At 31.9% G+C, this 15,284-nt stretch overlaps 3 protein-coding genes across 4 annotated transcripts; 1 reads left to right on the top strand and 2 right to left on the bottom strand.

Annotated features, from left to right (window-relative positions):
• Positions 1–1,432: 1,432 nt before the first annotated feature.
• Positions 1,433–1,913, bottom strand: LOC109809731 (cysteine proteinase inhibitor 1). The gene has a single exon (XM_020373117.3). It carries the CDS (start codon positions 1,844–1,846, stop codon positions 1,505–1,507), a length of 342 nt encoding a protein of 113 aa, XP_020228706.1. The 5' UTR covers positions 1,847–1,913; the 3' UTR covers positions 1,433–1,504.
• A 2,337-nt stretch (positions 1,914–4,250) lies between these two features.
• LOC109807422 (tonoplast dicarboxylate transporter) lies at positions 4,251–9,328 on the bottom strand. The gene is given in 6 exon segments (XM_029273179.2): positions 4,251–5,080; positions 5,170–5,265; positions 5,362–5,405; positions 7,269–7,334; positions 7,337–7,419; positions 9,276–9,328. Coding segments are annotated over 6 exon segments (879 nt in total). The 3' UTR covers positions 4,251–4,543.
• Positions 9,329–10,644: 1,316 nt separating this feature from the next.
• On the top strand, positions 10,645–13,772 carry CPR1 (F-box and associated interaction domains-containing protein). Of its 2 annotated transcripts, none has more exons than XM_020371864.3 (3): positions 10,645–12,036; positions 13,104–13,166; positions 13,322–13,772. In XM_020371864.3, exons 1-2 carry the CDS (start codon positions 10,928–10,930, stop codon positions 13,141–13,143), a joined length of 1,149 nt encoding a protein of 382 aa, XP_020227453.1. In that variant the 5' UTR covers positions 10,645–10,927; the 3' UTR covers positions 13,144–13,166; positions 13,322–13,772. The 2 variants fall into 2 exon arrangements, with proteins under 2 accessions (XP_020227453.1, XP_020227452.1); XM_020371863.3 differs by having other exon boundaries at positions 10,647–12,036; positions 13,104–13,192.
• The last annotated feature ends 1,512 nt before the right edge of the window (positions 13,773–15,284 follow it).

Genomic DNA, 15,284 nt, shown 5'->3' with positions numbered 1-15,284 from the left:
TATTTTATTTTCTTTCCTGCATCACTCATGTACTTTTTTTGTAATATATATATATATAGAATATTAAGAAACTAAAAAGAAAAAGAAAAAATCTTAGTATGCCAAAATTGGCTTAAATATGTTTTTAGTCCTTCAAATTTAAGACAAATTTATTTTTGGTCTCTCAAATTTAAAACTATTGTTTTTAGTCCCTGTAATTTTCAAAAATTTTGTTTTAGTCCCTTAAGTCACCAATAACATATTTGAAAGTGACTAATTAAGACAGTTATGCAATATCAACCGAATTTAATGTGATATTTTCACTAATAGGAATACTAATAGATAGATTTTATACAATAATATTTGATAAATTTCTTAACAAAACTTGAATATAAAGACTAAAATAAGATTTTTTAAAATTCTATGGACTAAAACCAACAATTTTAAATCTGAGGGACCAAAAATAGATTTACCCAAAAATTTGAGGGACTAAGCCGCCAAAATTTTATTAAAAAAGAAAAAAAAAAGTAACAGTGAAAAAAATTAAATAATTGTTGAAAGATTAAGGAAGGGGAAAGTTATAGTAGGAGAAAAATCTACATTGAACGGATTAAAAGAGGAAAATTAAGCATACCACAATTCCATATTTCTCTGGCCGGCCTTTGCAATTTTACATTTTTTAATTTTTCATTTGTATTAAATATGATTATGCGTGATATAAAAATAATAAAGAATTTGCATACTTGAAAATATCAAAAGGTGAAAGATGGATAGAAAATTACATTGAAGTGAGAAATATATTTATGTAGGGTTGCTTTTCACTTTTTTTTTTAATAATTTAGAATAAATCTAATACCATATTAGAATATTAGAATAGTGAATTTGAGTGTAATTTAAAAATTAAATTGTACGATAAAAGTTATTTTTCATTTATATACTATTTAATTATCTAATTTTTAGTTGATATGAAATTTATATTTTTCTTAATATGCAATTCTATTTTTCTTCCATATCAATTCCGAGATTATTTCACAAATTTTTCACAGCTTTAATAATAAATATGCATGGTAAAAAAATCAAAATTTAATGAAAAGGAGAAAAATATAGAAAAGGAATGATTTACTCAATTAAGAGAGCATTGTACTATAAATAATGGAATAGCTAATGAATTTATTTTATAATTAATAGAAAAAAAATAAATTTTAAAAGACCGAAAAATTTTAGAAAAAAATGAATGCAAACTGCATAGTTTAAAGTGAATTTTTTTAAAATGATTATTTTTACCTTTAATTATATATAAATATAAATATAAAATATATCTGTCTGGAGACGAAGAGAGGTAAAAATAATGTTAAAGAAATGGGTGTATGATTTTTATTGTATAGTCTTAATAATGCATGAGAGCATGTTGGTTGGCATGGAAAGATGGTACTAACGCGCAAGAAAGAGTGAGTAGAGTAATAAATTAAGATTGGTAGTCTAGTCCATTATGATTTGATAAACACAAAATACAGAGACTCAAGCATCAATCAAAAAGAGAGGTGAAGGAAGTGAGGTTCCTGAAATGCAGCCACGCCTTTTCCCACACGATGGCTTCGTAATTCCTGGTTGAGGAGGCGTCGGTGGCGGCCAGGATCAGGCGGTAGTTGATCCCCGCCACCACCTGAGTGTCGCCCTTTACGACCTTCTGCAGCTTCAGCTTCTGGCCCGAACGCCTATCGTGCTCCGTCACGGCGTAGTTGGCGATCTCCGCCACGTGAGGGTCCTTGATGTTCTTGATGGGCTTCCAACCCACGGCGGCTGCGTCCGTCGCAACCACGGAGCCCAAGACAACGGAGACTAGAAGAAGGCACGCCACTTTCATCATGCTGGTAACTCCTCACCACACTTATTAATCTCTTATAAATTTTGCTTCTGTTGTGTTGCAGCTTGCAAACTTACTATTTATAGCTCGGGATGGAGTGGATGGGTTGGGCTTCGGTGGGCCCAAAACCCAATAAAAGGAAGAGAGTTGGTAGAAAATAAATAACGGGTGCATGGGGCAAATTGGGATTGAAGCTTGAAGGGGACAATCAATGTGCATTCATTCGGCACAAAAACTAAAGCATGGAGATGAAAATAACGGAGACAAAAAATCCGGAAATTTTAGGTACGCATTGACTCGACCTACAGGTTTTACGACATGTTTGTTTCGCTTCTCACTCTCACTGTCGGTTAGGACTTTTTTCCTCTCCTCAGCAAATATATTTTTCAAAAATTGAATAAAAGCAAAGTAATCTCATCCCTGTTATTATGACACAGTTCAGAAAAAAATGAATTATGGTACTTTTTATGACATATTTTACGCTTTTAAAAAAGTATTCATCCTAATTATAAGATATAAATTAGATTTTTTTATTTTAATTATAAATAATAACTATTAATTTTTAATGTTATTTAAAGTTAATTTCTTTTATACTCTTCTTCATTTCTTGTTAACTTTATTTCTTAGTTTTTATGCATTTACATATAACTAAGTAAATGATTTATTTGAAATTTAAATTTATGATAGAATTAATTAAAAATAATTATATTAGTTATTTTTCTCAAATAATTTGTCACATATTTATAATTAGAATTGGAGGTAATATGGATTTTGTTTTTCATATTTTTTTTTGTTAAATACATGATAGTCTTTCTAAAAAAATTCCTTCTTAAAACTACATAGTCCAAACTTACTTATTTTTTTAATTTAAAACTTTTTTCCTTTTTAGAAATCAAACATTTTTTATTAGTTTTGAAACTGAGTTATTAGTTTTAAATAAATTTAATCAAGTCAATCAAAGATATCGCATTTTTAATAGTTTTTAATACCAATTATGCGTTTTTAATGATTTTTATTTAATTTCTTTAATACTTTTTATGAGACTTTCGTAATTGATAAGGATTATCGTTATGAATTCCTTCTTCACTTATTACTCTGTTATGTACTTTATTAATTTTTTATTTTTTATTTTTGTGTTTGTAGTATAAAGGTTTTTGTTTATTTATTTTTATTCTTTGTAGATGATAGATCGATGATAATGAAACTTAACACTATATATTATTAAAGGTAAAGTAGTCTTTTTGAAAAAAATTTCGCTCAAGCGTCAAGCCTACACAGTGAAAACCTACTTATTTTTAAAAAAATATCCTTTTTAAAAGTCAAACTTTTCCTATTTATTTGAAAACTAAATTATTAGTTTTGAATAATTTTAATGATTTCAATTAAAGACATAACATTTTTAATAGTTTTTAATGCTAATTATGTGTTTTCAATAATTTTATTTGATTTTTTTTATACTTTTATGAGCTGTTTGTTAATCCACATGTAATATGTTTTCTTGCTTCACCTACTATGTTAGTTTTTTGTCTTTTATTTTTGTGTTTAAAAGTATTAAATTTTTTGTTCAATTTTTTTCTCTATAAATGGTGGATTGATGATGACATGTATGATTGACATAAAATTTGAATATTCTTCTCTTCTTATATTTTATCCTTCTTAAAAAGTTTTCCTATTGACTCTATTTGAATTGCATTATTAATAAATATTCAATTTCTCACACATTTTAAAATTTAATAACCCCTTTAATATTCAATATATATTCTTCTATTTTCATTCTTATTATTCTCATCATTTTCTTACACATTTTAAAATTAAATAACTCCTTTAATATGAGAAGGACAATTAAAAACCTGAGAAATATTGTACACTTATTATGAAATTGTATTGTAGGCATTTCCGACATCATAAGAAATATTTACTTCCATGCAATAATTATCCCTTAAAATGAATATTAAATTGCAACATTATACACTTGGTATGTCTCTTTTAATCCAAATGATTCATGATTTTATTCAGTTTAGATTATTAGCAATTAAATTTAATTGTATAGGTTGAATCTTTAATCTTATGTGTTTGAGTTTGTCTTAATTTTTTTCAGCTTTAATTATTGAAATGTGAGTTGTTTTGACGCTACCTCAAATGAAAGTGTTAATGAGGACCAATTAAATCTAAAATAGTAAATAAGAGGTCAAAGAATCTTTCATCTTCTGGGTAAAACTATTTTACTGAAATTTCCTTGAGATGTGATGGGAAAAAGAGGGCTTAAAGTAGGCATAGTTTTCAAACGGAAACTAATCAGTAATAACATCTCCTTCCATTTTTCCTTCAATAATTGGAGGAAGAAAATTACAATAGAAACTGATAAAATCTTTTCCTCCAGCTCCAGTAAACAAGAGACAGATATTTCTATTCCCTCCTCCTCTGCCTATTGATATCTATATATTCTGGGTATCAACAATTGCTATGTTTTGATCTAAATAGTAAGAAGGAAGGTTGTATCGAATTGATGATGATAGACAAAAGCAAGAACTAATAAAGCAACGTGGGGGAATTGGGGGAACTCAATTTGACAATTTCTGAACAAAGGAGAGTTTATCTTTGGCATTCATTGAATATAGTCATCTGTTCCAAAAACAATAGCTCCTGCAACACGTCAGAATCCTTTTTCAATCAGATTGATTTTCTCTAAACAAATTTCCATCAGATCATAAACAATAAATTACCTAGAGTTGGCATCAAAATTGAGAGCACAGCTATCCCAGCAATCTTTAGTGGCACACCAATTTTGAGCATGTCTTGGATTTCAATATGGCCAGTGGCAAATCCAACTACATTTGACGGAGTTGAAGTTGGAAGCAAGAAAGCAAATTCAGATGCCACTGCACCAGGTACCATAAGAAGAAGAGGATGCACATGCATAGTCTTGGCTATGTGATATAGAAGTGGGATAACAAGTGTAGCAGTGGCATCATTAGATGTGATGAACTCAGTAATAATGCTACTCATTAGACTAACTGCAGGAGCAATGGCCCAGAATGGGACATCTTCCAAGAAATCTAAGGCTCTGGAAAGCACATCTGCTAGGCCACTAGATTGGACTCCATCAGCTAAAGCAAAGCCAGCTCCAAGAAGCAAAATAAGGTTCCAAGGTAACTTCTTGCATTCATTCCAGTCCATTAGCTTCTCCCCCTCTTGTTTCTTGTTTGGGATTATGAACAGTAATACAGCCACCATAACCTATATCATACAAAAGGATTAACTCTCGCTTTGATTGGAGTCAATTTTAACCATAAAACCTCAAAAGGGATGCAGTATTCAGTACTCACACTGACACTTCCGTCACCAACAAGGCCATGGAAGAAAGCTCCCCATCCCGGAATGTCATCTGTGATTCTTCTTGTCATCCATAATATAATCAAAAACTGCATTCACAATACTGCCATTCAATGCCTTTCATATCAGCATAAATTTCCTCATGATTAAATGTAAAAGTTGAAATCATGTTAAGATGTACACACCCCAAACACAGATAACACCATCTTCTCGGCAAAAGACATGGGACCTGCATATTCCAATTACAGGGTTAATACTTCATCAGCTTAATTGTTTTGGATCAAATGGTTAAATGATGTTTCATTCTCTTATTAAAATTTATTTAGAAATAACATGAATATGAAATGTTCTATTTAAATGACACGAATTGTTAAGGGAAATTTTTCTATTCTTGATATTAAATGGATTAAACTACTATCTACGTCTTGTAATGATTTTGATAAATAACTAAACTGTCGGGTTAACTTTTCTTATTTTTTAACTTAGATTGTACTACGTATTAAAGGAACGCAAGTTGAAAAAAAAAAAAAAACTAACCTAATTTAGATGAAAGCTATTGAGACATACCTATAAAATTATTTACTTTGTTCAAACACAAGTAATTTATGGTTTTGTCAATACGTAGGGGTGGGCATATAAATTCAAGTTCATAGGTCAAGTTGTGAAACTTGCAAAATGCACGATTAATAAATCTATTTTTAAAATTTTGTATACAAAATTATAGAAGAAATTGAGTTTGGTTTGCAAAATTCATGAATTTTACGAGTTTTATCCACGAATCTCCTAGATCAACCTATTTAAGAGAAATATTTTTTTTCTTTTAATTTTATGAAAAATTTTAAATAATGAGTCATTTTAATATTTTATTAATAAATAAATATAAATAACAAATATTAAATTTAATATATTTTATATTTAAATATATTACACTAACTTTAGTATCGGAGTCTCTTTTACAGGTATCACCCCATCTTAGAGCATCAAGCGTACCAGCGAAGGAAGCTCACCGATCTTACCTGGTGGATCAGCTCTACAGCAGATTTCCGGTAAGAACAAATATGTTTTAGATTAAATGTCCAAATTTCGTATATTAATATTTTAATGTTTTAATTTAAATGTATAAATTTTAAATTTTTTATAAATTTTTTCTTTTAAATTATTTGATATTTATATTTATATATAACTTTATATATATATATATATATATATATATATATATAATTCTCGTAGATATTTTTGGCATAAGAAAAGGAAAAAAAAAAACTAACCTAATTTAGATGAAAGCTATTGAGACATACCTATAAAATTATTTACTTTGTTCAAACACAACTAATTTATGGTTTTGTCAATACGGGGTGGGCATATGGATTCAAGTTTATCGGTCAAGTTGTGAAACTTTGCGAAATGCACGATTAATAAATCTATTTTTTAAAATTTTGTATACAAAATTATAGAAGAAATTGAGTTTGGTTTGCAAAATTCATGAATTTTACGAGTTTTATCCACGAATCTCTTAGATCAACTTATTTAAGAGAAATATTTTTTTTCTAATTTTATGAAAAAATTTAAATAATGAGTCATTTTAGTATTTTATTAATAAATAAATATAAATAACAAATATTAAATTTAATATATTTTATATTTAAATATATTACACTTTTGTGACTTTAATATGTTTTAGATATTTTTTATACATAAATATGTTTTAGATTAAATGTCCAAATTTCGCATATTAATATTTTAATGTTTTAATTTAAATGTATAAATTTTAAATTTTTTATAAATTTTTTCTTTTAAATTATTTGATATTTATATTTATATATAACTTTATATATATATATATATATAATTCTCGTAGATATTTTTGGCATAAGAAAAGGAAAAAAATAATTTTTTAAATTTTTTTGTAATTAAGTTCATAAATATACTATTTTAACTCAATTTTGTGGATTGAACTTTAATCGAATTAGACTAATCCATATATTCAGCCCTATGTAGACATTATATGAGGTATTTAAATTTAAATGGGATAAGGCATTCCACATAATCCTCCGTTCCAATCTCTTATCACCGCGTTATTCCACATAAAAACACAAGAGGAAGAGAATAGCCACTGGGAAACCGAACGTGTTGAAGCTGATGGGCTTGGCAGTTGGCTCTTCCACATCCCAACCAATATCAGGTTCACACCTGTCCCCGTCAGAGTGCTCATCCCTCCAATGGGCGTCGCGTACACAAGGGTCCTAGGATGACATAGAAGTTGAATGTTATCAGTATAAATCAGGCAATCACAATGGGGAGGGTATACCAAGATCTAACGAATATTTGGTGTATGGTATATGTCATTTTAAACTGAATAAGAACGAATTATTGAAGGATTATATATATATAAAGTGAACTACGGAGCATGACAGGAAAAAAAAAAACATGTGATCATATACATAAAGAGAATATATATCCCATCGACTAAAATGTATTATATAAAAATAAAAATAAATTTAAGAAACAATAAGACAATGAGACAACAATATCATTAGCATAACGAATTCAAGAGCACGTATTTAATATTTGAAAAAATATTCCTCGTTAAAAGCAAATAGTTCTTTCTGAAACTAAAATAATGTTGGAATTTAACTGAAAAATGTTGATATTGTTTCTTGGGCAAATTAGCGTGAAATGGCTATCGTATTATCTATTTTAAGTTGTTTTAAAAACTAATTGTAATTTGGAGGCAAGCAGTGAGTGTCTTAGCGTCACTTTGGATAAGGTTCTATATCTGATTACGCAGCAATTTCTTATCCGTGCATGCATGACTGGTTCGTATCTAGTTATATTATTATTTATTATGACAAAGCAAATAAACTTTGTCCTACTCACAAAAGTGCAGTCTGCCACAAAAAAATAAATGCTACTTGTGTGCTGCTAGTTGCAATATTATTATGCTAATAACAAGGGATAGAAATTAAATTGTTTATGAGGTGGACAAAAAGTGTTTTCTTCTACATTATTTTGATGACTTGGACTCTTGCATTAGCTATTGTTGAGCCGATGGATAGAGTGAAGAGACGGTGTCTATTACACTTTTGATTAATTTGTTCATAACCTTATTGATCCACTTGGATAGAAAGAGAAAGGGTGGATGTGATGTGATTGACTCGTGGAAGAAATTGATGAGGTGGACTTACATGTTGGTTCTTAAATCAGGAAACAAGAATACAAAATCACTAATTATTTTGTATCAACCATGCACAAAACACAGCATCATCAAAGCTGCCCCTACCCTTCTCAAAAGTAATCAAATTGATTTCTCATTCCATTATAAGAATATAATACAAAAGAGATTATTAGCTCATGCTTTTTCACTCTTTTAGTAGTTATATATATATATATATATATATATATATATATATATATATATATATATATATATATATATTATTTTATTTTGTTTTATTTTATTTTTTGACATAAGATGATCATGCCTTTTGATGGGGGTGTTTCGTGGTTTCCAAAAGATAGCAGCTGGATTAAACTGATATTAATCACTATTTCGCAGCTAAAAAATTTAAAAGTTTTCCCGGTGCTCGGTTTTTGCCGTTTTTTCTTGGCTCTAACAAAATTTTGCAAATGAGTTAATTATTATTTTAGTGTATTTGGATTAGCTTCTAATCTTATCAATAAACTACCTTGAAGGGCAAAACAATGAATAATTGTTTCAACTTTCACCGCGATTTTAAGGATCAGAATTGATTCTAAAAGTACAAGTTAATTCTTGAAAGTGCATGACATTGTTACAATAGTATTTGAAATTAAGAAAATTCTAAACAAATATTTAAAACTGTAACGAGTCAATTACGTCTATTCAAATTTTTTAAAAAAATATAACTTACGTGATAATATTAACGTATCTTTAATGAACCAAAATGACATAAATAAGTGATTAAATTTACAAAATTAAATAAAATAATTAATTTTTTAATTTTTTTACTCTTTTAATTTTAGAAATCAATTTGATAAGTGTACTGTCTCGGTCAAAATCCGATATGACCCATTTACATAGTTGCATCATCTCGGTCATAATTCGATTTGACCCTCTTACATAGGTGCATCGTCTCGGTCAAAATCTGATCTGACCCTGTATAGGTGTATCATTTTGGTCAGAATTCGATCTGACCCTCTTACATAGGCATTGATCTGATATCAAGGGTAAAATTCTATTTTTAATGACTAAATATCCTTAAATAAAAATCGTCATGAAAATTTTCGCGTCCACGGGGTCCATGAGGCCTATGGATAAGATAGTATAAGACCTAAAACCCTAAAACTTTTAGATCTAGGAAGATAACTTACACTTTACACTCTTGAATGTTATGGCTTAGAAGCTGGACTTAGGAGAAGAACTCTACACGCCCCGTGACTAGAACAATAAGTTATATACTTTCAAGAATGTTAGTTTATTCAAGTTGGGAGGATAGGTTGTGCACAAGTTGGGTATAATTTTATTTTTTTTCACCTTGTCAAATTGGATATGATATGCAAAGTTTTAATTTATTTTGAGGGGAGTGAATGAAAAGAGGTTGAGTATTTCATGCTAGGTCCAGGTGAATAAAGAGCTCAAGCTTTGTAGTTTAATTGAATTGGGCCTAAAGCAGGCCTTGTGAAGCCCACTTCCCATGAATCTCTGTAAAGTGCTTTTGGTGACCCCGTCCAGATACCTTTGAGAAAAACAAAATGTGAAGGTTTCTTCCTTTGGAACGAGCTTTTCGATGATTTCGAGAAAAATGATTTGCCTGCCTTACTTCACATGATTCCCACCGTCAATTCTTAATTCAACATTTCAACTGCACGTCACCGGCACCGCCTTATAAAATATCCTTCATTTTCGGTATATTTAAATAAGCCACGATTAAAAAAAAAAAAAAGAAAGCAAATTATTTTTTAAGCTGTTTAATATAAAATGAAATAAAAGAAAATTAAAAAAATTATTTCGTAAACGCGACTCACCTAAGCTTATTAACCACCTAAAAAAACCAATTTAACGTTTTAAGTTATGTAAAAAGTGTAAGAAAATAAAAAATATATATCACACATATGTATTGACACATATACCTTTAAATATAAAAATAATAAATGATAATTAATCTTTGAATAAAAAATGTTTTGAAAAAAAACTTTATAGAATAATTTTTATACATTTTTTTTTTTACAATATAACGATATATTTTTCTCAGCCGATTGTTTTGAAGCAAACAGACACTATGTCCAATGTTGTACATAGTACAAATTGAGAAAAAAGACGAAGATGAAGGACAACACAATATGGGCAAGAGTAAAGAATAAGAAAAATTACTCCTCCTTCCGTGTAGAACTAGAACCCACTTAGTTTGGTCCTTCCATTTCCTTTTTTAGTAAATAATTATGCGTTTTAAATACGTTAATAGATATTTATTACAGAAAAAATAATATTAAACATAATTGAATGATATTTATTAACACTTGTTTTTAGTTAAAAATTGGAAACCAGTGGGGGACAGAATAATTTGATTTGGTGAATAAAAATGACTTGAAAAAGAAAAAGCAAAACCGCAGTAGAAAAAAAAAAAAAAAAAAAAACGTGATAGCGTGGGAAAGGGTGCGCAGTACGCTACAGAGAGGTTTGCAGTTGGTGGCACCACACCACTCGATTTCTCCAGAAGCAAACCCTAGCCAAAAGAAGGAATGAATCCCGCGGATGCATGAATCAAATCGACGATGGCAAATCTTCCGGTGGAAGTAATCACCGAAATCCTCTCCCGTCTGCCGGTGAAGTCGCTCCTCCGGTGCCGCTCCACCTGCAAGTGCTGGCGCTCGCTAATCGACACCACGCACTTCATCCTCTTCCATCTCACCAAGTCCCACACCGCGCTCATTATCCGCCACCGCTCGCACCTCTATTCTCTCGACCCCCAAACCCTAAACTGCCACCACAAGCCTCTGGAATTGACGCACCCTCTCATGTGCTACAGCAACAGCATCAAGGTCCTCGGCTCCTGCAATGGTCTCCTCTGCATCTCCAACGTCGCCGACGACATCGCCCTCTGGAACCCCTCCCTCCGCCGCCACCGCATCCTCCCCGCCGACCGCTTCCACCGCCCGGAGTCCTCCCTCTTCGCCGCCCGCGTCTACGGCTTCGGCTTCGACGCCCTCTCCAACGACTACAAGCTCGTCAGCATCACCTACTTCGTCGACCTCCACAACCGCACCTTCGATTCCCAGGTCCAGCTCTATACCCTAAAATCCGACGCCTGGAGAAACCTCCCCAACATGCCCTACGCGCTCTGCTGCGCGCGTACCATGGGCGTCTTCGTTTCCTCCTCCCTCCACTGGGTCGTCACGCGCAAACTCGAGCCCGACCAGCCCGATTTAGTCGTCGCGTTTGACCTCACGCGCGAGCGCTTCCGTGAAGTCCCGCTTCCGGTTACTGTCACCGGGAATTTCGACATGGAGGTTGCTCTTCTCGGAGGGTGTCTCTCCGTGGTGGAGAACAGGGGAAACGCGTTTGACGTGTGGGTTATGAGGCAGTACGGATTGCGTGACACGTGGGTCAAGCTCTTTACTCTCTCTGACAACGTTCACACGGGATCGGTCAAATTCAAATCTGTGAGGCCCTTGGCTTTTGATCACGAGAGGGATAGGGTTTTGTTTGAGCAGAACCGTAGCAAGCTGTGTTGGTATGATCTTGGAAGTGGTGAAGTGGGGTACGTGCAAATAACAGGGATGGGAAACTCGATTGAAGGCACGGTTTGCGTGGGAAGCCTCGTCCCCCCGAGTTTGCTGTGTCATGATGAGAGATTGGGGCACGAGAACATTAGGAAGAAAAGGTATACAATACCAATGCTCATTCATTGTTGTTTCAATCAAAATCAATCTGTTATCTCTGTTTTCACCTTCAGGAACGGCAAGCTTTTAATTTTACTTTTATTATTGTACTGTGTACTGTGTGGTGTGTGGTTCTGTAAATTCTGTTCTGTCTAGCTGTGAGTGAGTTGTCTAAAAATTTAAACCAAGTTCGCCTCTTATGATTGATAAAGTTAAGTTCGAGTGTCGTATTTGAAGTTTCTGACCAGATGTACCTTTCGTTGTCTAAGTCAATCCGGAGTCAATGTAGGGAGTGTAGGTTCATATATAGATTAAATCCTAGCATGCATCGGGTGGGAAACGGAATGTTCTCTTTGTTAGAATTAATTTTTCAAGGTTGTACTGTGCATGGACTTTATAAAAAAAAAATTCAAGGTAAGCATCTCACTGTTGGTCTCTGTGTTATTATAAAAGAAAAATGATACATCCTCTTGAAGTAATCTCCGAAAGTAATCTCCAAAACGGACTCTGATCTAATGTATTGTTTAATAAATTAAGTATAGGTTTAAATATATTTTTAGTTTTTTAAATTTAAAATTGATTTTTTTCTTTTGTAATTTTAAAAAATCTAATTTTATTCTTAATATTCAAATTTTGTTAGACACTCTATCAAATACTAATAAAATTTGTTTGCTAATATTCACAATTGTGAAAATATTATATTAAATCTAATTGATACTATGTAATTGTTTTAATTTATCATTTTTAGATATATTATTAGTGGTATGAGAAATTGAAACAAAGTTTTTTAAAATTACAAGACTAAAAATAATAATTTTAAGTTTGAGATTTGAGAAATGCAGATTTACTCTAAATGTAATGGAGTAAAAACATATTTAGACCTTGGGTGCTATTTTCGGTGGAAATAGGATCACTCGTTATAAAATGAATACTTGGTCTCCCCAGATGTGTCTTTTAGTCGAATCATTACCGATCTGGATCAGTGGGCCAATTTTATGATTTTTCAACGCTCCTCGTCTTGTCTTTCTGTGATCTTCTTGTGCTAACTCTAGCTTTTTATTTTTCGCAGGGATGACTTCCTCTCTCAGGGATTCAAATTGACGTTGTAAAAGAGCAAAATAAAGAAGAAACGGTATATAGCCGAAACTGGTTTATCCTGTGAGTTGATTTATACCTGGTTCATGGGAAACAGTTGGAATGATCAGTAACGAAACCACTCTTTTTGATGTTGATTTTGGGGACTTTCCCCCTCTTTCTGCCTTGAGTTTGCTCACTTTTTTTTCTCAGGATTGGAGGGGGAACAAAAGTGCTCCAGTTCACAATTTTCAAAACCAAGAAAAACGATGATAAAATAGGTACCGGATGATGCTGCTTCACTCCTATCCTTGCATAATAAGAACTTGTTCATCCCAACAAGGAGAGCTTGCACCATCTCCCGTTTAGTTTGTATTAAGTTGATATACTTATACGCTCCTAGAAACTTGAGTTCAATGTGCCATAGGGGGGCTTATGCTTGTATGTATGTCTTTTAATGGTTGTAGCCACCCTTATACAAACCATTGTAATAGGTAAATCTCACATACAGTTTCATATATAGTTGTCTGTTGGAAGAGAACGTGTTTTGTTCTCTCGATTGAGAAACGATTTGATCGGGACACTGGGATTTCCTGCTTTGGAAGAAATCAATGATGCCGTTTTGCATCTATTTACAGAAAAATATGCAGGTTTTTAAAACTTATACCAGGAGAACCGTCGTTTAACGCTGCAATTATTCCGTAACAAATTTGTAAGAAAAGTAAGAAGGATTTTATGCCTCACAACTCTAGTGACATTTTCTATGTTTTGTCTACTTAACAAATTGAGTTCTCTATGATTGGGAGCGGACAAGTATATTGTAGTCTACGTCCTGCACTCCTTTTTCATAAAATAAATCAATACTACTAGGCCAGTGTGGCTGTGGAATCTTGTTTTAAGTTTTTTTTTTTTTTTTTCTTCTAACCACTCGTTTTGGACCTTCCCTCCAACATTTTCTAAATAACTTTTGGTCCATAAACTTATTTTAAGATTAAACAATGGACTCTCATTTGATTTGGTATTTTCTACCGTGGAGAACTATGTTTCATGTGTGAACCATAAAAAAAAAAAAAAAAATATTTTTAAGTTTTTTAAAGAAATAAAAAATAATAGTGACATTTATATACTTCCCCTTTTTCTCTTCCTATCTCCATCGCCTATGAACCTATGAAAAAAGAAGGGTAGCTTTTCATCCCTTCCTTGAACTGTTGGCTCAACTGCAATTATTCTTGGATTTATTATTGTTAAAATTTCAGTCAGCATTATTAATATTATTATTCCAAAATTTCAATTGCAATATTATTCTTCCATAGTAATCAACAATAATTGATTTGAAACTCTCGAAATTAGAAGTTACTTCTCCTTACATGTTTTTTTCTTCGTCTTCATCTCTTTCGAGAAGGTGCCACTCGTCGCTGGTAACTAGGATGCTAAATTCTACCAGATCAAAGAAGTCGTCAACGGGTATCTCTTCCTTTAAAACTAACCTTCAAATCAATGCCAACCACCACCCCTTTTCCTCCATAAGCTACCAATTAGCATTACTTTGTTTTGCAAATTAGTAATAAACAATTTTAGATCGCCACAAAACAAGTCCTAGTCATGGTATATTGCATCAGTAGTTATATTTTCATAAACTAAACCAACACATATCTTCTAATAATGGCACATTTCAAAAATAATGTAACCGACAACGTCACACTCCCCCAACATAAATGGTGTCTCCTTTATTGCATCTGTGTCCTAAAATACTTTGGTGGCATCGAGAGGGTCAAGAGGGCAAGCAACACTGGAAGAATCCATAGCTTTAATATTATGGGTAAAAATGGACATTTCTATAATATATAAAAAATTTATTATAAAACCATTTTTTCAACCTGTCTCAATCTACACCATTTATTTTTTAAGAAAATATATCCAGTGGTGTCAAATAGTTGGACACGTATTTCAAAATATTTAGTGTAGTACTTTAAAAATTTGTCCACTAATACACCATTTCTTTAGTGGAATAGTACCTTTATTTTAATCCGTATAGATGTTGTCTATTGGATATTGATTCCGTTGTTCGACTGTAGTACTGGGCTTTAACTTGGCGTGGAAAACATTTACAATCAATCCCATAGCGATCTCTTGTGTTCGTGTAAGTAATGTGTTGTCCCATCCATTCCCATCCCAT

The sequence above is a fragment of the Cajanus cajan genome, chromosome 5 (assembly GCF_000230855.2).
Source record: "Cajanus cajan strain Asha chromosome 5, NIPB_CcT2T_4, whole genome shotgun sequence".
NCBI lineage: Eukaryota > Viridiplantae > Streptophyta > Magnoliopsida > Fabales > Fabaceae > Cajanus > Cajanus cajan.
The sequence above is the reverse complement of the archived record's forward strand: the minus strand, read 5'-3'. Positions and strand labels throughout refer to the sequence as shown.

Excerpts from the sequence above, each read along its gene's own strand:
- LOC109809731 (XM_020373117.3), bottom strand. The coding sequence starts at position 1,846 with ATGATGAAAGTGGCGTGCCTTCTTCTAGTCTCCGTTGTCTTGGGCTCC.
- CPR1 (XM_020371864.3), top strand. The coding sequence starts at position 10,928 with ATGGCAAATCTTCCGGTGGAAGTAATCACCGAAATCCTCTCCCGTCTG. Across the intron at positions 12,037-13,103 it reads GAGAACATTAGGAAGAAAAG|GGATGACTTCCTCTCTCAGG; the intron begins GTATACAATACC and ends TATTTTTCGCAG.